This window comes from Corylus avellana, chromosome 2 (genome assembly GCF_965113065.1).
Source record: "Corylus avellana chromosome 2, dhCorAvel1.hap1.2, whole genome shotgun sequence".
NCBI lineage: Eukaryota > Viridiplantae > Streptophyta > Magnoliopsida > Fagales > Betulaceae > Corylus > Corylus avellana.
The window spans coordinates 47490489-47512053 of NC_142491.1; the positions used below are offsets into that span (position 1 = coordinate 47490489).

General features: G+C 36.6%; 4 protein-coding genes across 9 annotated transcripts; all 4 read left to right on the forward strand.

Moving 5' to 3' along the window:
• Nucleotides 1-1849: 1849 nt before the first annotated feature.
• On the forward strand, nt 1850-4785 carry LOC132188444 (RNA-binding protein-like RNA recognition motif protein). 3 transcript variants are annotated; one of them, XR_009440887.2, is made up of 5 exons: nt 1850-2040; nt 2689-2809; nt 2935-3027; nt 3971-4044; nt 4160-4174. XR_009440887.2 is itself a non-coding variant. In XM_059602896.2 (3 exons), the coding sequence occupies exons 1-3, from the start codon at nt 3965-3967 to the stop codon at nt 4655-4657; spliced, it is 507 nt and encodes a 168-aa protein (XP_059458879.1). In that variant the 3' UTR covers nt 4658-4785. The 3 variants fall into 3 exon arrangements, 1 of the variants encoding a protein (XP_059458879.1); XR_015911474.1 differs by having other exon boundaries at nt 1851-2040; nt 2689-2784; XM_059602896.2 differs by lacking the exons at nt 1850-2040; nt 2689-2809; nt 2935-3027 and adding an exon at nt 4358-4785 and having other exon boundaries at nt 3965-4044; nt 4160-4286.
• A 700-nt stretch (nt 4786-5485) lies between these two features.
• Nucleotides 5486-9893, forward strand: LOC132167516 (uncharacterized). The gene is made up of 6 exons (XM_059578517.2): nt 5486-5881; nt 6400-6626; nt 7494-7604; nt 8309-8464; nt 8892-9133; nt 9357-9893. The coding sequence occupies exons 1-6, from the start codon at nt 5562-5564 to the stop codon at nt 9678-9680; spliced, it is 1380 nt and encodes a 459-aa protein (XP_059434500.2). The 5' UTR covers nt 5486-5561; the 3' UTR covers nt 9681-9893.
• Nucleotides 9894-10118: 225 nt separating this feature from the next.
• Nucleotides 10119-14789, forward strand: LOC132182315 (uncharacterized). Of its 3 annotated transcripts, none has more exons than XM_059595527.2 (6): nt 10119-10446; nt 11027-11253; nt 11631-11741; nt 12540-12695; nt 12939-13180; nt 13892-14789. In XM_059595527.2, the coding sequence occupies exons 1-6, from the start codon at nt 10166-10168 to the stop codon at nt 14213-14215; spliced, it is 1341 nt and encodes a 446-aa protein (XP_059451510.2). In that variant the 5' UTR covers nt 10119-10165; the 3' UTR covers nt 14216-14789. The 3 variants fall into 3 exon arrangements, with proteins under 3 accessions (XP_059451510.2, XP_059451522.2, XP_059451519.2); XM_059595536.2 differs by lacking the exon at nt 10119-10446 and adding an exon at nt 10453-10612; XM_059595539.2 differs by lacking the exon at nt 12540-12695.
• Nucleotides 14790-15548: 759 nt separating this feature from the next.
• Nucleotides 15549-19818, forward strand: LOC132188669 (ferric reduction oxidase 4-like). Of its 2 annotated transcripts, none has more exons than XM_088513202.1 (8): nt 15549-16040; nt 16170-16272; nt 16374-16574; nt 16808-17042; nt 17964-18291; nt 18397-18637; nt 18732-19447; nt 19551-19818. In XM_088513202.1, exons 1-8 carry the CDS (start codon nt 15887-15889, stop codon nt 19688-19690), a joined length of 2118 nt encoding a protein of 705 aa, XP_088369328.1. In that variant the 5' UTR covers nt 15549-15886; the 3' UTR covers nt 19691-19818. The 2 variants fall into 2 exon arrangements, with proteins under 2 accessions (XP_088369328.1, XP_088369329.1); XM_088513203.1 differs by having other exon boundaries at nt 16374-16508.
• The last annotated feature ends 1747 nt before the right edge of the window (nt 19819-21565 follow it).

Genomic DNA, 21565 nt, shown 5'->3' on the forward strand with positions numbered 1-21565 from the left:
TATATATATATATATTATTCTTGCAAATCCTACACTCACCCTACAACATAAAATGAAGCCTTGTTTTTTTTAATTAAAGTTCTATAAATTTTATACAAATTAATGTAATAGTTCATGTGATATTTATCCCTTCATTTACTAAAATGTAAATTATCATATGGCAATTCACATAATATTTATCACGCTTATAAGCTAAAGTAATAATTCGTAAAAATTATACTAATTTTTATAAAATATGAACTGTTACGTGAATTTAAATAAAAGTATCATCATTTGCTTTGTGAGGCTATGTTTATAGCATGTTCTTATCTTATGACCGCATATTATGGCATAGATACTTGACAGATGGGATCAAAACATTGCCTACCGTTCTTATAATTTCTTGATTCCTCAATCATTGCCCGACCATTATTAGAAATAGAGCTGCTTTGTCAAAGCTCCTTACTGGATTCAACTATGGGGTTTAAGGGTTCCAGCACTATAACCTGTGATGACATCATAAGACTATCTCCAGAAGGTGAGCTGGCAGTAGAAATCTGCTGCATATTATTTTTATTTTTGGTTCCCGGATGGAAATGAATGTCTATCACTTTATATCTCTTTAATGCCTCCTCCACATGCTTGAAAAAGCTTCCAGCACTCGTCTCACATTTGGCATTTTGCTGCGGTGGTGGACCAAATCTTGTTGAAATTTTTGCTTAGCTTGGTGGGTGCCCGTCATTTTCATGTGATCTTTAAATAAACAGGTTGACACCTATACAATATGACATCAACTTTCCCTTAAGGTATTGTGAAATAATAAAGAAAACAGAGCCCTAAATAGCAATGTCAACAAATTGGAGACACTGTCCAATGGTGTGACTTTCATGTTGAAAAAGACTACATCATTGGGGACGTCACGCAAGTCTGGCTGTCTTTACACTATGTGTGATTCCTAAACAATTTTAATAAGAAATTAATAAGATAGAGATAAAAAATATGACTTATTTAATTCGCGAATCTAACACAAAATTATCAAGTTATAATTAATTAAATGAATCAAGTTGGGGTTAATCTATATAATTGTAGACTCATGTTTTGACATGCAAATATAAATTGCCACCTCATTCATAGATATGTGTGTAAAATATAATTGGAAGAATAATTAATTATGATGGGTTTGGAATTATGTTCAATGAACCTTTTGTTAAGCTTGGTTTTTTGGGCCAAACGAATAAATTTATTTATATATTATAAATTGGTGGCTTTTTGGATACACCTCTATAATTGAAAAGTAATGGCTAAAAACCTAAGCCGTGAACTTAATGTCATAGAAAACATTATGAAAGTAGAATATGCCAAAAAATTAAAAAAATAAAATAAAAAGAAAAAGAAGAAGAAGAAGTATCTTCATCATTCTTATATGATAAGGTTAAATTACTATTTGTTCTATACCAGGAATAGTTGATTGAAATTATAAATAAACTACAGAATTGATGTCTGAATTCAGAGTCTTGGACCATGCTTTTATATTATATTAAATTATTATTCTTTTGTTTAAAATTTTAAATTAATAAAAAAAGAAAGAATTTATTTATTTTTCCTTATTCACGAAGATTCCATTAATTAAATATATTTATCTTCAAAGAGTAGCTTAATCTTCTGGAGACATGCTTAATGAAGTGAAAGTTATTAGTTCGAATATTTCATCCCTATTTTTCTGTGAACTTGGAAAAAAAAAAAAATCCATTTTGTTTTTTCTCCATGATTTTGTAAAAGATGTTATATTATTTGTAGCGTTTTTTACAAGGGAAAAAAAAAAAAGAAAAAAAAAAAAAAGGATATGCTATTGCTAATCCACCACCACGACGTCGTTTGAAAAGCTGAACTCTTCAGCGTTTAAGAAATACGGTGTAGGTTCTCGACCCAAGTCAGCGTGTTTCCCTGATATTCCATCTTCTTTCCCGCAGGCCTCTTGGATCGTACGCAACTCGTTCGAATTCGACTCAGTACCCGGGACCTCACCCATCGACGACGTCTTAACAACGAAACATACAAAGCGTAAGTCTTTATGTTTCTTAATTTTATTTTTTTCTTATTTCACTATTTTTTGTAGGGTTTTGTATTGGATAGCGCCAAGAATTTTCCTTTTAGACTATAGTTTAATCTATTTCTCCCATTGATCCTTAGATGAGTTTCTGTACTTAGTTATCGCTACTTTTTCTTTTCTTCTGTGCAATCATGTTTTGTGGATTTGACGTTAAATGTCAATTGCATTATTTGTGATTGGGTATTAATTGCAAAAGTTGTGGATAGTTCTGGGTATCGATTAGATACTGTCTAAGTGATACTTTAGCTGCCATTTATGGTTGTATTTTTCGCATCTTCGTATATGGGTACGTTGAACGGAAATTGTAGTGCTATGCTTTGAGATATAGTAGTGGAACCAAGTTGGAAATCCACCATATATATATATTTAGTTTATGTACTAAAGGCAACTATCTTTGCTGTTTCAACTACTTGATAGCAGTATAGAACATGGGTTAGTGATATCTTTTCTGTTGGTGGTATTTGGTTTTGATTGTGGAATAATGGTGGGCTGAAAAAGGAGGAATTGTTGATGCAATCTGAAAATATATTGTTTGACCACAATTGATGTGTCTGAAGGAATAGAGCTCTAACTATCTTGTAAAATCTGTTTACATGCAGGTACATGCAAACTGTTAAGCTCTAAATTCCAGGAGGTTTCATTTGCTTTGTGGACTGGATCTCCAATTATCATAATTTTCCTTTTGCCGTGTCATGGTAGATTCCAATGTCCTAATTATATGTATGAAAGTTTTAAAGATGTGTGTACTGGAAATCTGAACCACGTCTTATCTATACAAACAAATGTTGATGCTTCTTTTTGCTCTTTTAGATTTGTTTCCCCTTTTAACCATTAATTGCTGGCAGCTGGTGTGCAATTGCTGCACTGAATGAATCAGCCACGTCTTACTGCTAAATGGTCTCTGGTTTAGCCTATGTAGTTTCAGAACTTTGGTTAATGTGAGTGTTGTGTTTCTGAGAATTGCACTTAGCTATGAGTATTTGTTGGTTGAATACTTGTATGATGATGTAGGACTGAGTGTTAGTTGTTCCCCATCAGGTGACTACCCATGCCAAAATCAGAATGTTGTCGTTATGTTTTACCATCTAAACTAGATCTTGTTTGGGACTTTTGCTAATATATCCCAGAGGTTGAAACTTAATGTGTTGAAATACATCTAGTAATCTCGAATATTTTTATATAAATTTTGATGGGTTTCCCGTTGCTAATTGTTTAGATTGTCTACTTGCATCCTTGCGTCTGTGGAAAAGGATTCTCTCCATTTCAAATTCCCTCAATTTCCTCCATTTAGCGCATTTTGAAGGGTAATGCATTTAATGCACTACCATCATTAAAACTTTTGGACAACACTACCCTTCAAAATGCACTAAATGGAGGAAATGAAGGGGATTTAAAATGGAAAGGATCCTTTTCCTGCGTCTATGGGGTGCTTATGCATTATCTTGTCAGGTTGAAGATGCTTTCAGTATATTTGTGGAGCTCTTAAGTTAGGAGAAGCTCTGAACTAAGTATCAGTTGTCTTGTCTAGGTGTTAAACATTGACAGTTTATGACGCAAAGAAACAGTTTTTTTCATTGGATTTGCTTTGAAAGTGAAATTATTTGTTTGAATCCTACAGAAGTTTAAAATGATTGTCATAATGCAAGCTTGATAAATGTAGGTGTAGTCGTGTAGATTCATTAGATCTTTCCTATCTACTGTGATATAGGGCTCATTGCTCTTATTCAAATGGCACTTCCCCTATAAGAATGAGATGGAGGGTGAGATTGTGGGTTCAAGATCCATTAGATGCTAGTGTCATTATTCATTAAAAAAAAAAACCCTAATGTAATCTATCGGTGCATTCCAGATTTTTGAATTTGGTGTTATGACTAAATGCAGGATCCTAATGGTTTTATGGACGAGAAGTGTGAAAACAGGCTTTACATCGGTAACCTTGATTTGAGAATAACAGAGTAAGGAAAATCTCTGGACTTTGTATACGTTGCACTAGTCCTTTGACTGAGAATATCTGTTTTTTGTCTCTGCTTTATTGAAATTTATGGATCTTTTTTTTTTCTTGTCATCCAGGGCTTCTCTGATTAAGATGTTTTCGCCCTTTGGAAAGATTGTATCTGAAGACTTCCTGTGGCATACTCGCGGCCCAAAACGCGGAGAGCCACGGGGCTTTGCTTTCATCCAGTACAGCACTAAAGAGGTAAGTTGTTTGCTTTTGATAATTTTGCTTTCAAGCAATTCCTGATTTCCACCATTAAAGTGAGCACGCAGGAAGCAAAATTGGCCAAGGAGAAGATGCATGGAAAATTAGCATGTGGCCGCCCGTTGGTTGTCCGTCTTGCTAGTGAGAAATACTTGGTGGAAACGGCAGAGAAGTCTTCCAAAGGAGCGGGTGAGTCAAACAAGACCAGCCTTTCTGGTAGCAGTTCAGGACAGATGAATCGAAGTGCTAAAATAGCTGCAATCAAGAATAAATTAAAAGCTTTAGGGGAGGAGAGCTCTAGTGCAAAGAAGCAGAAGCTAGCTGAAAGCATCTCATGCACTGAAAGTCTGGATAACTGTTCCGATTGAGAGAGTTCTGCAAAACCGCTTTATGTGATTTTGCAACTATTAGCATGATGCTGAAATTAAAACGATTTCAGAATTTCATATTGATATTCTATGGTGCTGAAATAGTGAATGAAATGATTTTTGACCAATTCTGCCAGTTGTGTGGGATTAAAAAGCAATGGTGAAATTGAGTAGTGAATAGCATGCCTATTACCTGAATTAAAAAAATGAAAGTAAAAGAAGAAGAAGATATTGAGTAGTTATTTTCACCTAAGGTAAAAGTTATTTTCTTCTCGTTACATGAACTTCACTAGAGTTACTCTAGCATGACATAGATGTCAAGTTTAATAATTTTATTTCATTAATTGTTCTTGGCTATATCCAATTACAATTTTCAAAAAGTGCAAATGTTGTCCTCAAGGGACAGCTCAATTGGTTGTGAACCATGCATCATAAAGCGAAAATTATTAATTCGAATCTCTTTCTCTCTTATCTTATATGGATATGTAGAAAGAAAGAAAGAAAAAAAAAAAAAAAAAAGGCGTAAATAGTTTACTGTAAGTAATTTTCAAAAAGAGTAAATATTACTTCCATCAAATGCTTAAAGAATAACACTTTAAGCCGATTAATCTCATAAATAACGGGATTTGGCTGGATCGTTGTGATAACCAAATTTATCGAAGAGGTATAGTTGCAGAGGATAGCAACAGTGGAAAAAAAAAAAAAAAAAAAGTGAAAGGATGGAGAATACTTACAAAAAAAGAAAAAAGAAAGGAATGGAGAAAGCTGCTGTCAACAAGTACGCATTTGAGTCAGCCCAGTTATTCCACCATTTAAAAACTTGCTCTGTAGGGCCACCGAGTCCTCTCTCTCTCCCTCTCTCTCACTCTCTCAGCAGCCTAGGCAGAGGAGACATAGACCATCAATGGCGGCCCATCTTCTCTCCCTCCGCACTCCCCACTTCTACTTCCAACGGTCGGATTTGTCTTCCCGCCAAGTCCCAACCAGACCCTTAACGACCTGTACATTTACTTCAGTGCCTTATGATCCTTCGTCGTCGTCAACATCATCTTCAAGCAGTGCAAATAGAACCCAAACCTTTCTCTATCTTCCTTTAATCACCGAAAGACCCAACTCGACTCGGTCCGTGACGGCTCGGTCGCACTTGAATCTCCCTCTCGTTTCTCCTAATGACCACTGGGGTACCTGGACCGCTCTCTTCGTCACCGGTGCTTTCGGTCTCTGGTAAACCGCACCCCCTCTCTCTGTCTCTCATTTTTTTCATGCTCTGCTTGGTTGATGAGAAAGCTGAAGCAAAGTAGTAGAAAGGACAAGTAAATGGGGGCTAGCTAGACTGTGTCGTGATTTGTTGGATCAAATAATGAAATCCCAGATTCCAAGTTTCAGTTATTTCCTGCCATTTCACAGCACCCGAATGAGGAAAGGAAAGTTCGTGGAAAAGGAAATCATTTTCTTTTACTAATGTTTGTAGTGGTTGCAAATAAGGAAAATTGCGAAAATCCCTTAAATCAAGTTATTAGGTGCCGATCCGGGGAGGCTCTCTCTCTCTCTCTCTCTCTCTCTCTCTCTCTCTCTTGCGAAAGAGATCTGTTGTTTAAAATTTTAGTTACTGTTACATTGTCTTTGCAATAATAAAAGAGCATTTGAGGTTTTGATTTTCTTGACTAGTTAAATTCATAGTGAATCAATAAACACAACTAAGAAAGAAAAACTCATGTATACATTTTTCGTTGGAACTGAAGGTCGGAGAAGACCAAGATCGGAAGTACATTGAGTGGTGCTTTAACGAGCACTTTGATAGCACTTGCAGCAAGTAATTTGGGGATTATTGCGAATGAAGCTTCCGCATATTCAGTTGTGTTGGAGTTTCTGCTCCCAATGGCTGTACCATTGCTGTTGTTTAGAGCAGATTTGCGCCGCGTGATAAAGTCGACTGGGACACTTCTCTTGGCTTTCTTGATAGGCTCAGGTAATATTTGTTGATATCAGAGTGTGCAATATAGTGTATTTTTTTCTATTAATTTGTTATTTATACATCACTCCCTGCTTTTTAATTTTTGATTGTTTTTTGAAATGTTATGATGTCATAGGATTGGCAAATAGGCTGCGATCTGTTTGCAGAAGTAGGAGTATTACTGCCATTCAACTTATCATCTCAAATAATGCAATAACAATATGCTGCTTGTTACTTTACCTCAATTAGCTCTTGCTCTGCGTTATCTTCGGTTTTCTAAAGGACTTTCAGATAAATTTGTTGCTTAGTTGTTACTTTTCAGTTTATAAAACCAACCTTTTTGATTCTATTGTAAAGTCTTGAAGGTAAATTAAAATTATATATTTTCAGAATAGGTATAAAAGATAGAGATGAACATAGATTGTCCTCCTTTGTACTTCAATCCAATGCCTCCTGCTTTTTCTTCTTATTATTTTCTACCATGTAAGTCCCTTCAAGTTCATGATTGGTTTCTTTAATTATGCTCTCGTGGTTCCGTAATAATTTTGTTCTTGTATTTCTTGTAAGATCTATAAAATACCTCATCTGATATGGGAAGAAATGAACCATGCAACCATGCCCTGTCAAAATTACCTCTCTGAAGCCCATGGTTCACTCTTTGCGGCCAAAACAGATTACTCTGTATCTATTTGTGGGTTGGTCTCTGTACATTTCTTATTCCAGGATTTTAGAGCACCGTGGTACTTTTGATTTGGCTATATTAAGAATATTAGTTGATTAATTACTTGTTTAGGCAACTATTCTGTGTGTTACTTTTGGTTTTACTCGCTCTCTGCTTTGGAGTCTTACTGTCAGTATGTTTTCTCTTTTGTCATATGATAGTTGCAACAACAGTTGGAACAGCGGTGGCATATGCGTTAGTTCCAATGCGATCACTTGGTCAAGATAGTTGGAAAATAGCAGCTGCACTCATGGGCAGACATATTGGTGGAGGTAATTTGCATTTCAATTTGTAGAGTCATGTAGATATTTGAAACCAGTTTCGATGCATTTGTTGTTTCTCACTAAGATATATCTATGGGTTAAATACTAAATTAGTCTCTGAGATTTTATTACTTTATTTTTTTCTTCTTAGGGTTTCTTTTTTATCACAGGAGGTCCCTGTGATTTTGATAATAGACCAAATTAGTCTTCCGTCAGTTGACCATTAGTTGACTTAACGGAATTCCATGTGGACCAATCAAATGTTGACACGTGGCACCTACTTAATTTTTTTTTTTTTTTTAAAAAAGGTATTTTCGAAAAAAAAAAAAAAAAAACTGGGGGTGGCTCAAATGGCCAAGGGCCCCTAGTTTTTTTGTTTTTTTCGAAAATACATTTTTTTTTTTTAATTAAAAAAAAAAAAATTAAGTAGGTGCCACGTGTCAACATTTGATTGGTCCACATGGAATTCCGTTAAGTCAACTAACGGTAAACTGACGGAAGACTAACTTGGTCTATTATTAAAACCACAGGGACCTCCTGTGATAAAAATAAAACCCTAAAGAGAAAAAAATAAAATAATGAAACCCCATGGACTAATTTAGTATTTAACCCTATATCTATTTAGTTGTGATATTCTCTTGCTATTCTCGTTTTCATTCCCAAGTTCCTGTCACGACTGATACTTTGTTTTTGTCTTTTGAGATGTTGTGCAGCTGTCAATTATGTTGCCATTGCTGAAGCCCTTGGTGTTTCTCCATCAGTTTTAGCTGCTGGACTAGCTGCAGATAACGTTATTTGTGCAGTATATTTTACGACGTTGTTTGCATTAGCTTCTAAGATTCCCCCTGAGACATCAAAGTCAACCAATGGTGAGCAAAACCATACACTGCTATGTTACATTAATTTTCTGTTCTGTCATGGTGGCAGAGTTGTTGGTTCAACTCCCTTATACTCGATCTGTGTACTTTAAACCCACAAAATTCCTTTTAACCTTTATTGTACTCAACACTTTTGACATATGACATTGCAATCAATCCCCCATTTTTGTCGAAGTTTGCAAAGCCTGCCAGAGATTTCTTCTTGTAAGAACAAGGTGGCGGTTGAGGTTGTTGGTTGAAATCTCATTGATCACATGCATAACTTATCAATAAAAAAAAAAAAAAATGCAAAGTTAAGTATTATGTTCTCTCTTTATATTGAGTTTACATAATCAAATATAGAAGTAGCAGGTAAATGCAAATTATGTAGTTGTATTACCACAACAGTAGCATGTAACAGAAGCTGGAATTTTCGCAGATGTTGCAATGGATGTGGAATCGGAGCCTGGCAACAAACTGCCTGTGCTACAAATGGCTACTGCACTTGCTGTATCATTTGCCATCTGCAAGGCTGGCGCTTTTCTCACAAAATATTTTGGAATTCAAGGGGGCAGCCTCCCAGCCATAACGGCTATTGTTGTTATTCTAGCAACTGCATTTCCAAAGCAGTGTGGTTATCTTGCACCATCTGGAGAGGCTATGGCTTTGATATTAATGCAGGTGAATTTACCAAATTAGTCGGTTTTCAGAATTGTGAACTGCTCTTATAGTTGAAAATTTTCCCTTCATTTTCACTTTTTCTTATTAGGAAAATATTGTCTTTTATATATCCCTGGTTAAGTACCAAAATCTTGAGCTGATAAAAAAGAATTGATTTAATTATTTAATTAATATTCTAAGCACTTAGTGAATTAATATGTTTTCTTGTTTTCTCGATAAACAGGTATTTTTTGCTGTGATTGGTGCTAGTGGGAACATATGGAGTGTCATAAACACGGCACCTAGTATTTTTCTGTTTGCTCTTGTCCAAATAGCAATCCATCTTGCTGTGATTCTCGGACTGGGAAGGCTCTTTCGCATCGATCTGAAGTTGTTACTCCTGGCGTCAAATGCCAACGTCGGAGGTCCTACGACGGCATGTGGGATGGCCACAGCAAAAGGATGGACTTCTTTGGTCGTTCCTGGAATTCTTGCAGGCATCTTTGGAATTGCTATTGCAACTTTTCTCGGCATTGCATTTGGTGTGACAGTCTTAAAATTCATGTAATTGTTTCTATTTTCAACGCCAAAACTGGTGCATATGTGTAACCAACCAATAAGAGAAGCAACATACTTGGAAATATTCAGTTGGGAGTTTAGAGCAAAACCCACTGTTAATATCTCCTTGTTCAAGTTCAACATCCTAGTGAGATCATGGATATATGATTAAAGATTCGGCTTAAATGCTGTAAGAAGATTATAATTTTTTCATCGGTCCAAATGTAACTGTAAGGTTCATGCAACTAGTTTGGATTACATTATATAAAGGGGAAGCACCACATCCAATCTACTAGCACAATAGATTTCAAGGTTGACTTTCCACGTGCACAAATACCACAAATTGGGTCCTCACCACGTCAGCATTGTCGTTGAAGCAAAATCCAACGGCAGGGAGAAGATAAATTCATTCATAAATAAGAGATAAAACACGCACTCTAACCTCGTAAAATTCTCTCCCTGACTGATCAGTGACCACAGACCATTACTCCATTAATGGCGTTAATGCTCACCCACTTCTCTCCATCACCACCAATCCCGTCGCTCCACCTCTCACCTCTTTCTTCCCGCCTTAACAACCTCACAATGATCTGTTCCCCGAACTCTCAAAGGACGGCAATAACTACACTTCTCCCACCGTTGATTTTACCCAAGAACCGTAATTTGACTTCATCCGTGAATCAAATTAGGTCACAGCTGAGGTATCCTATCATCTCTCCGGACGACCACTGGGGCACGTGGACTGCTCTTTTTGCCACTGGTGCTTTTGGTCTCTGGTACTGGCTCTGCTTCCCTAACATCTATGCCTTTTGAGTGCGTGTGTGCAGTGTGTGCCTGTGTGTTTGGTATGGAGGGAAGGGAAGAAGTTCTTCCTTTGACGTTTGGGATTTCCTCTGTTTGGGACGTGCAACTACAAACATTTAACTTTGTCGGCTTTCTTTGGTAATGAAGGAAACAATATATTGTGGACATGTTTTGTTGAATAATTAAGAACAAACCAACATGATTTAGGCACAACAAATGTTACCGTGGTTTTTGATCTTTAATAAAAGTGGAAGCACAGTAAAAAGCTTGTATCTTTTGTGCAAGATTCTTGAGTAGCATTTTGTAAAAAAGTTGCTTCTTAGAATGTTGTTTGTTTGTTTTTGTTCCCTGTTTCTAAATCAAGAATGACAATGGTTGTTGTTTTCCAGACCAAACGAGGCAGTCTGAAAATCACACCTTTTTTTCTTTTCCTTTCTGACTCTCAAAACAGAAAACTTCTCTTTCATTTCTGTTTATTCACGTTTTCTGTGGGCATTTTCCTGGTTTACTTAAAAGAGGGAAAATGACGTGTATGTGTTTTTGGGATGGAAGGTCTGAGAAGACCAAGATTGGGAGCATGGTGAGTGCTGCCCTGGTGAGCACTTTGGTTGGCCTTGCAGCAAGTAATATAGGCATTATTCCTTACGAAGCGCCGGCGTATTCAATTGTCTTGGAGTTTATGCTTCCCTTAACTGTTCCATTGCTGTTGTTTAGAGCAGACCTGCGCAGCGTGATACGGTCCACTGGGACATTGCTTTTGGCTTTCTTGCTTGGGTCAGGTGTTGGACTTGGCATCATAAATCTTCTTCTCCATTCTGCTAAATCTATTTATAGATGTTGTCTTTGTTAGTATCTAAATGTTAAAATATTAATTGGATTGTTTCAGTAATACATTAGATCACCTTAAGCTTAGTTTCCATGTATCATTATTATTAATGATGATTAAAAGATGCTTATAGAGTTTATATCTGTTGTTCATACTCAATTCCAGAATCGACCAATACATAGAGCTGAATGCTTGCATATTATCACGGTAACAGGAATGTGCATTTCTTTAAAGAATAGATTATGTAATCAACCTTTCTATGGTACTCATTTTTCTAGAAATAACTGCTAATAAGCCTCAGTAACTTTTGTTTACTTTTGTCTGTGACAGTTGCAACTATAGTTGGCACTGTTGTGGCATTTCTGGTGGTGCCTATGCGATCACTTGGACAAGATAATTGGAAGATAGCCGCTGCTCTCATGGGTAGTTATATTGGTGGATGTAAGTTGTGAGGAAATGTTATTGAGTGTTGCTTCTGATTTGAGCTCTTGTAACAGAAGTAAGGAGATATACTGGCATTTGCAGTGATAGAAATCATAATTATCCAGAATGCTCTTAGTTGATGTGAGTTTGCTAACAGCATCATATCATCAATTAGCTCTGTGGTACTTTAACTTATGTGTTGCTCTATGTGATGTTATATGAAGTGGAACGAACTCTCCATATTGATTTTAAATGGGTGTTTTTGGGGAAGGAAATATTGTTGATCCCATTGATCTTCGAAGAACTGGTATACATTTATTAGCCAGTTCTTTCAGGTATATTTTGGGATTTCTCCTGCCACAGAACTGGTTGTAGCAATGTCTGAAAACATCAGTTAGAGATGTAAATATTGCCAACAAAATTAGTTGTGGATGCAGAATTCACTTTGATGTGGCTAAACCCTGCTGAATTATTATCTAAAGAATATTACAGGATAGGGGGTTTTATTCTTGAATATTTAAGGCAATTAAAGTATATGTGATAAGACTCTGGACTTAGCTACTTTGCAGCTTCCTTGTCCTGTGAGATTTGCTTCCGCTTTTGTTGCATTGAGTTTTGAGAAAATTTTACTTACTTGGATTAAAAGATATTAGGACCTGTTTCTTTGGATTTTCTATTTCTAAGTTTAGTACTTCCTCTTTAGTGCCCTGAGTGTTCTTTTTCAACATATGCACGTTTCTACCAAGTCCAGTACCATAACTGAATAACTGATAGGTTATCTTTTTCTTTTTTCTTTTTTTTTTTTAATTACTGTAGCTGTTAATTACATAGCGATTTCAGAGGCTCTTGGCGTTTCTCCATCAGTTTTGGCAGCAGGAGTAGCTGCAGATAATGTCATTTGTGCTATCTATTTTGTGTCATTGTTTGCATTGGCTTCTAAAATACCTCCCGAGGCTTCAACATCAGTTAATGGTATGTAGTAGTTAGCCTTGATATCAGATGATTTAGGGTAAAATATCATTGTATTGTAAGATAAGAATTTATGATTTTGTCAATTAGTCTATATCTTGTTATGTTTTGAGCATTTGTGCTTTCTATTACATGTTCTCTAAGTATTTCAAATGAGTTGTATAATCAGCTTAATATTGATCTTGAAAGATATAATAACACCCAATGTGCATAATCTTGTTAACATATCCTGAAAGTCTTTGGCAGATGTTGCTATGGATATGGAGTCCAATTCTGGAGGCAAGCTCCCTGTGCTACAGGCTGCAACAGCTATTGCTACATCCTTTCTGATATGTAAGACTTCAACTTTTCTAACAAGCATATACGGAATTCAAGGAGGCAATCTTCCAGCAATAACTGCCACTGTTGTCATCTTAGCAACTCTTTTCCCAACACAATTTGGTTACCTTGCTCCTGCTGGTGATGCTATTGCCCTGGTTTTGATGCAGGTAATTAAAATATTTCCAGTTCAGTCAATTTACACCTATGAAAATGCTCCTCTGATATGGGGTTATTACTTTATTGCTATGCGTGCTTATTTAGGTATATTTGTGGCTTTGTGGTTCTGTTGTACTTAACATTTGCTTCCTGCGCACATGCATAGACATGTAGACAGATATGTACCTATGCATGCACACATCTTTTCTGAGTTTCAAATTGGAGATATATATATTCTTGTGTAGCGAATCATGATAACTGTGGAAAGCAGCAGAAAGAATTAAACCTTCTGAACTTTCAGGTTACAAAACTAATTCTTTTTATTTGTTTACCAGACTAGAATAATCTTAATTAGTCAAGTCAATATCCTGAAAAATGTGTTTGTGCCACCCTCAATTAATTTGTTGACTCTTTCAAAGTTTCTACATGTTATCACGTCATCTTCTTTCTGTTTTCCTCCACATCTTCTGAAGTACTGATATTGGTTCAAATTACTCCAAATCCTAGTAAATTCTTTCTAATCCAGTCAGATTATTGAATCTAATACATATTCACCACCCATGTTGATTGTTCTTCTGAATACTGACCTATCCTGAACACTTTTGGGCAACACTTTCTGACCACGCTAATAAAAGAAAACCTTGTTTGCTAAGGAATCCTAAAATTGATCCTAACACCATCCATGAGACATGTTGTTACTCAAGGTGCTTTGCTGAGCTCAGGTATTTTTTGCTGTGGTGGGTGCTAGCGGGAGCATATGGAATGTCATCAATACAGCACCTAGTATTTTCATGTTTGCTCTGGTTCAAGTCAGCGTTCATCTTGCTGTGGTCCTTGGACTTGGAAAGCTTTTTCGCTTCGACTTGAAGCTGTTACTTTTGGCATCAAATGCCAATATTGGAGGCCCTACAACAGCATGTGGGATGGCCACAGCCAAGGGATGGGGTTCATTGGTCGTTCCTGCAATTCTGGCAGGCATTTTTGGAATTGCGATTGCAACTTTTCTTGGGATTGGTTTTGGATTAACAGTCCTCAAACACATGTAGACCATTTCCGAATATCAGAACTCTACTATTTGTTGTGCATGCTTGTAGTTGTCAATGGTCACAGTTTTCCTTGATATATGTCTTGGTGTATATAGGTGAAGCATCAAATGTATGAGAAGGAGAAGAAAGCATTAAAAGTACATAAAAAAACGCTCAAATCCTAGAACTGAAGAAGAGGATATGTTTTCCCCTTTCCTTTGTTGTGTTACTGCGTTGACATAGCATCCAACTTGCTTCATTCCACACCTTTGTTTTCTATCATATGCTGTCAAATCAATCCTAGATCTGTTCAACATCACATATGGAAGCTGCATTATCAGGAAACAATTTGCAGAGTCAAAATTCTGTTGATGTGAAATAAAGATTAAAGAATTCCAATTAGTAAGTTTATATTCTGATTTTTTGTTATTCAGATCTTTTTTATTAGATTTTGGCAACGATTAATGTGTCATTATTATAATTTTTCTGCATCCTGCATCACTTAAATTTGGCATGTCAATTTGTAATTTGTACTTCCTGTACTATACTTGAGCTAATAGTCCACTGTACTTGCATCCAGGAAAGGAAGAAAAAGAAAAGTCAACTGTACGTACAATACTAACCTTGTGTATTAGATCTATGATTCATATGAGATAATGTTAAAAGACTTGAAATCATACTAAAAAAAAAAAAAAATCGTACTTTGGTTTCACATTGAGAAAATGAGTAGTGTACGTAATAACTCAACTTTTTCTGCGCTTACTTCAAAAGGACAAGTCAATTGAAACTTTTATAAAATTATTAAAGTTTAGGTTCATCTATTAAATAAGTAATGTGAGCCTTAACACCTATGAGCCATGAATGTGTTTATATACTAACTCTATACATGTAGACTACTCATATTTTCAATGTGAAACTGAGGTGTTAAAATCTTACCACGTGGTGTACGTTATTAAGTTTATATGATACCATTCGTAACGACCCAAAAAAGTACTAGCTATATCTACACTATCACCCCAAATGGTCATTTGGGGTGCATGGTAACGTAAATGTGATTAATGTTTTTCCTAAATCGTTACATTTAATATGTTGAAAATTCTTATTTTAGCATTTGTCTCATTTTCTATTCAAATATTCGCTTTACGAGTTCTGGAGATAACACGAGAATTAACACTAGTTTAATCGGTTGGGGACCATATGAAGGGAATTTAGCTTAGTGCAGTACACCCATTTAATTTATTTGATGATTCTGCATTCACACACTTCTTTCTTCTTCTTCTTCTTCATCATTTTTTTTTTTTTTTTTTTTTAAATAAATACCGTTGTAACGTGTCATTTATTCTTCTTCAATGAGAAGAATTCTGGATAGACAAAATATTGAGAATTAATCCAACAGATCGAAGCAGTCTCATTTTGAGTATATATATGACTTCGAAGGACTATTCAAATATCATAGATTTGTGTAAGATGAACTTCATTAACACACATGGTGGTGAAAATATTAATGTGCATGAATCATGCTGTTTCTTAGTGCACATACGTAGAATTGGCGTCGACTTATCAGAAAAATTATTGAATATTATGACGTAATCTGAATTTCACCCGCTACATCACCTATAAATTGTTTGGAAGCTGCTTCATTCTATCAATTATGCGCTGAGTGAGAGACAAAGCTGGGAAGAAGAATAGAAGATGAATATGAAGAGAGTCTTAATAAGGATGACTTTCCTTGCGGTGTTTGTATGGTGGCTCATGGTTTGGGTTTTGTTGCCAACAAAGAGATACAGGAATCGATGGACTCCCGTGCTAGACAGCAAGCTCAATTCAACATACTTTGGAAAACAAGGTTAATTGCCTTTAATTATGTCTTCTTCTTTTTTCTTTTTTAATTCCGTCAATCTAGCTAGCTTACTGTACGTTTTGGAGTGGATTTTTCTTAGAATTATGCTAAAAATCTACATCATTGTACGTACAGGGACAAATCTTCTGCTTTTTACATTTCCCATGATGTTCATAGCAGCTTTGGGCTGTGTTTATCTCCATGTTGAGAACAAATCAGAGAATATTAACTCCAAAAGGTTACAATATATAATTAATATCTATTGAAATTATTGTCCAACTATATTACTGACATTAATTAATTTGACGCATATATATGCTTTTAACTTATTGCATGCAGTAGTAGTAGTAGTGTTGTTACAAGGCGCCATCGTCTGGCCTTTTGGAGACGCCCCGTGCTTGTGATGGCCCCTCTGGGAATCGTTACTGCAGTGGAGCTTGCTTTTGCAGCCATGTTTGTTGCACTCTTAATCTGGTCTCTGTCCAATTACTTATATGTCAGCTTTGGTCACCTCCATATGCATAAAGCAGGGGAGAAAGTGTATGTATATATACAGCAGGGTCTACATCTCCCATCTCCATTTAATTTTCATCAGTCCAAGATCGATGAAGCTTGGTTTGAAAGTAGATAATTGGAAGATATATGGTTATAAAAAGAAGAAAAAAATCATCTTTAATTTCTTAGACGTTTTTCTTAATCCTAATGAGGCAGGCGCGCATGCAGCTGCAGCCTTAATTTATTAATTTTAAGAAAATTGGGGTTAATGGTGGCAGGTGGGAAGCAAAGTTTCGAAGTGTATCACTGAGACTCGGGTATGTTGGAAACATTTGCTGGGCATTTCTCTTCTTTCCTGTAACTCGAGGGTCTTCAATATTGCCACTGGTTGGGCTCACATCTGAGTCCAGCATCAAGTACCATATATGGCTCGGTCATCTTTCAATGGTTCTCTTTGCCTCACATGCCATAGGTTTCATCATCTACTGGGCTATAACTCATCAAATGTCTCAGGTACTATTTAATTATCTTTTAATCAACTCATTATTTAAGCACTTAATCGTGATTATGATGTGTCTTTATTTATCTTTTAAGTAATTGCATGTTGTGTTTTGTAAGATATAGGCCAAGGAGGTATCTTTTGTCTCTTTGTTTTTGGAATAGAATTATCTTGTCTTTCCTGTTTGACAGCGGAGAGGGATCGATGTGATCGTAGATTCCTTGTTGCTTTCTCTTGTCCCTCCATTTCTTTTCTTATCTTTAGAAGGCACGGGACAAGGAACTAGCTAGCATAGGATATCTATCACAGATTCGCAAATCTATCCTTCATTAGTTATCAATTGTTAGATGGAAGATCCTGAAATTTCGGATTTAGACTCCAATTAAGAGCTAATTGGCTGTCTCCATTTAATTACCAAACAAAGAGTTATCAAATTAATCGCCACAAATATAAGTCAACCAACTTCAACCAACTTGCATCAAACCCTTAATTGTACATTTAAAACCCAATTTGCAGCTAGCAATGGTAAATGACACTTACTTCGCACGCACTTCAATGGCTCCGGAACCTCTAACCTTCTTCTATGTGGATCACTGTCACGAACGAACCTCATCCACTTCGAAACTGAAACTCGATCTGGTGACTTCTAAAATGTTAAGAAGAAACCAAGAGAAGGTTTTGATCTGTTTAGGTTCCAAATTAAGAAAGAATAAACCTCTTTCAAACAACTGAGAAACTGTCTTATTCCCCTATGGCCGGAAGTCATGATATGAGATGCTTAAATAGAAAGGTCAAAGTCGGTGAAAAATAAAACATGTGGCAATTAAGCACAGCCGAGGCCATTCAAGATTAAATGGCCCGCGCGTACGTGTACGTGTTTGTGTGGAAGAAGAAGAAAGATGTCTCATACGTACATTGGCAATATTATAATGCAGATGCTTGAGTGGAGCCAAGATTGGGTGCCAAATGTAGCTGGGGAGATTGCAATTGTATTTGCGATGGCAATGTGGGTGACAAGCTTTCCACGTGTTAGGCGAAAGATGTTTGAGGTTTTCTTCTATACCCACCATCTCTACACACTCTATATCTTCTTCTATGTGTTGCATGTTGGCGTAGCCTACTTCTGCATGATCCTTCCTGGGATCTTCCTCTTCATTGTCGATCGATTCTTAAGGTTCCTACAGTCGAGAGAAAGGGTTAGATTGCTCTCCGCACGCCTTTTACCTTGTCAAACTGTTGAGCTAAGCTTCTCCAAGAGCCCAGGTAAAGCATGCTGTAACAATTAATTAATGGTTAGTTTACTTAATTAAAAAAATAGCATATTTTCTAAAATTACATTTTTATTTTTTATTTTTAAAACAATCACAGGATTGAATTACAATCCCACGAGTACGTTGTTTATCAACGTGCCAAGCATTTCCAAGCTTCAATGGCACCCTTTTACAGTGACATCCAACTGCAAAATGGAGCCAGAAAAGCTCAGCATTGTTATAAAGCGCGGGGGAAGTTGGTCTCAAAAGCTTTTCCAACAACTTTCTTCCTCTGTGGAACATCTCAAAGTTTCTGTTGAAGGACCTTATGGTCCTACTACTTCATCTCATCTTCTGAGGTCAGTGTTAAATCATCTAAGGCCTACATATGACTTAATTTGAATTGCATGCATGCTTTCTCGTTTAATCTGATTGGTTTTTGTCTGGCGCTAGGCATGAGTCCCTGGTGATGGTGAGTGGAGGAAGTGGGATTACTCCTTTCATCTCCATAATTCGCGAGATCATTTGCCAAACCCAAAATGAAAACTCAAACATCCCGCGAGTTCTTCTCATTTGTGCCTTCAAGAACTCGGCGGATCTCACCATGCTAGACCTCTTGCTTCCCATCTCTGACACACCCATTTCCACAAAAATGCAGTTGCAAATAGAAGCCTATGTCACTAGAGAGAATGAGCAGCCCTCAGCAGACGCCCAAAAGCTCATCCAAACCATATGGTTTAAGCCACACCCATCAGACTCGCCTATTTCCCCTGCTCTAGGCCCGAATAACTGGTTATGGCTTGGTGCAATAATCTCATCCTCATTTCTCATGTTCCTTCTCATTCTGGGTATTGCCACCCGTTACTACATTTACCCTATAAGAGAAGAAAACACCAGTACTGGGACTTACAATTTCTCCTTCACCTCTCTATGGGACATGTTTTTAGTTTGCACCTGCATTTTAGTAGCTTCTAGTGCAATCTTCCTTTGGTGCAAGAAACAAAACTCCATGCAAGGGAAGCAAATCCAAGACTTGGAAGTGCCAACACCAACAACTTCATCAGGGTCTAATTGGATTTATGTGGCGGATGGGGAGCTTGAGAGCCTTCCCCATCAGTCCCTTGTTAAAGCCACCAAGGTGCATTTTGGTGCAAGGCCTGATCTTAAGAGTAAGTCAATGATATGTATGGTTGACCTAATTATGATTAATTAGTATGCTTGGAAATTAAGGTAATGTATAGTTATTGTCTGTTTTGGTTGGCAATATTGCAGAAATTATTTTGGAGTGCGAAGGATCAGATGTTGGAGTCTTAGTCTGTGGCCCAAGGCAGATGCGGCATGCGGTTGCCAATATTTGTTCATCTGGTTTGGCAGAAAATCTGCAGTTGGAGTCCATCAGCTTCAATTGGTGATGCTTTTGAAAGGGGGAAATGCTTATGGGAAACTCTCTTTGTATATATTTATGTTGTAAAATATATATCCTATTTGTATCAAACTATCTAATGTGAAATTACTATATAAGCATGATACTTTTCCTTTATATACAGAGAAATGCTACTAAGCAAACGAGAGTATTGAGAAACAGATCCAATATAAATCACTCAAATTTTGGTATGCATTCATAAAATTAATTACAACCTAAACTTGGGGGACAGTTTGGGATCTTATGTTCTAACTTGTCCTTATTCGGACATGACAAATCTTAAAGAATTTTACACATTCCTTTATCAAAAGATGAAACAATAACATTGAAGAATGGCAATTTGTAAACATAATAAAAGATGAAACATTTGTGCTATTAACCTTCATTTCAGAACTGCGCATACTTAATTAATGTTTCCTAAGGACTACTGATGTAGCGACCCAGATTTTCATGTCTCTTATTTATGAGATATTAATTTGATAAATAGATTATTCTAATATTTTATATTAGGTGTAATATTAATTATTGAGGAAATTATGAGTTTATATGGATGAGTATAACTTTTATACGGCTGTGGCAGAAAACCCTGGTTTTGTACGTGCCTTTCAATCATAAGCTGACACCTCAGCTTAGCACACAATAAGAAAATAAACATAGTTACACCTGATTATTGATTTAAAATATTAATTAATATTTTTTTAAAAAAATAAAATTGAAAAGCTTAAGTGGAGGTCACCCCAGGCCCAAGGGAGGTGGGGGGCAGCTCGCCGCCACCGCCGACACCATAGGGGGTGTCTCGCATGGCGACCATGTGGCCTGTGGTAGCCCGCAGGCCACCCTGTGGCCATGGGATGGCCATTGGGGTGGTTGGCGAGCTACCCCGTGGGCTGGGGCTGGCAACATGGGCCACTCAAATCTTAAAGCATTCTACACATTGGTGGACCCAAGGTCCAGCCGACCCATCGCTTTAGGGCCCACTAGCCCGATAAAAAGGGCCAATGGATTAAAGCTCCCCCAAAGAGAAAAAGATCCAATAACACTCTGTTTTTGCCACACGAAATCCCTCAAATTTTTTTTTTCTAAGCAAAAAAAAAAAAAAAAAAAAGGTTACATAGGGATCATTCCCATTCAAGATCTGAAAGGAAGAGAGAACGGGAGACCAGTCGATAATGCTTTCGAACACAAGATTGGAAGCGGTCTATCTAATTTCACAATGTGTACTACAAATAAAACAAATAATAAACGAAAATGAAAAAATATGCTGGCAGAACAGCAGGTACTTCACCAGAGACAGAAGCAGATGAGAATCCCTCATCTGCGATCAACAAGTATTGCTTCCTTTATTTCCAGCATGAAATTCGGGACCTAGAGGCAGGTGAAGGGAGAGTGGGATATTCTATTGCAAGAGAGGAGTCAATAGAAAAATGATATGTGGTAAACCGTTAACTGATAGTGTATTATAAAGGAGAGAGATGTAAGCTATTGGTAAAAATTATCTTTTTCTTCTCCTCCAATCCACCCTCATTTATTTCTCTAAAATTTTCTAATTGGTTTAAGCAACGAAACTATTTTCATCGGCACATCCAACAAATTCTTTTGCTAATTCTTTCTTTATTTTGTAGGCATTCTCGATCGGTATATGGCATACGGTGAACTCTATCAACACGCATATTTTTATTTCAATAAATAAAAAATAAAGTACTTTAGATGTGACAGAATTTGATTCAAATCTAGCTAGCAGGTGAGAGAGAGAGAGGAAAAAAATAAATAAATAAATAAATCAAGTAATGGACACACTCTAGTACTCTTGCATATGACAATTACATTGGAAGGAACACTAAAGCCATATACATGGTCCTGTTAC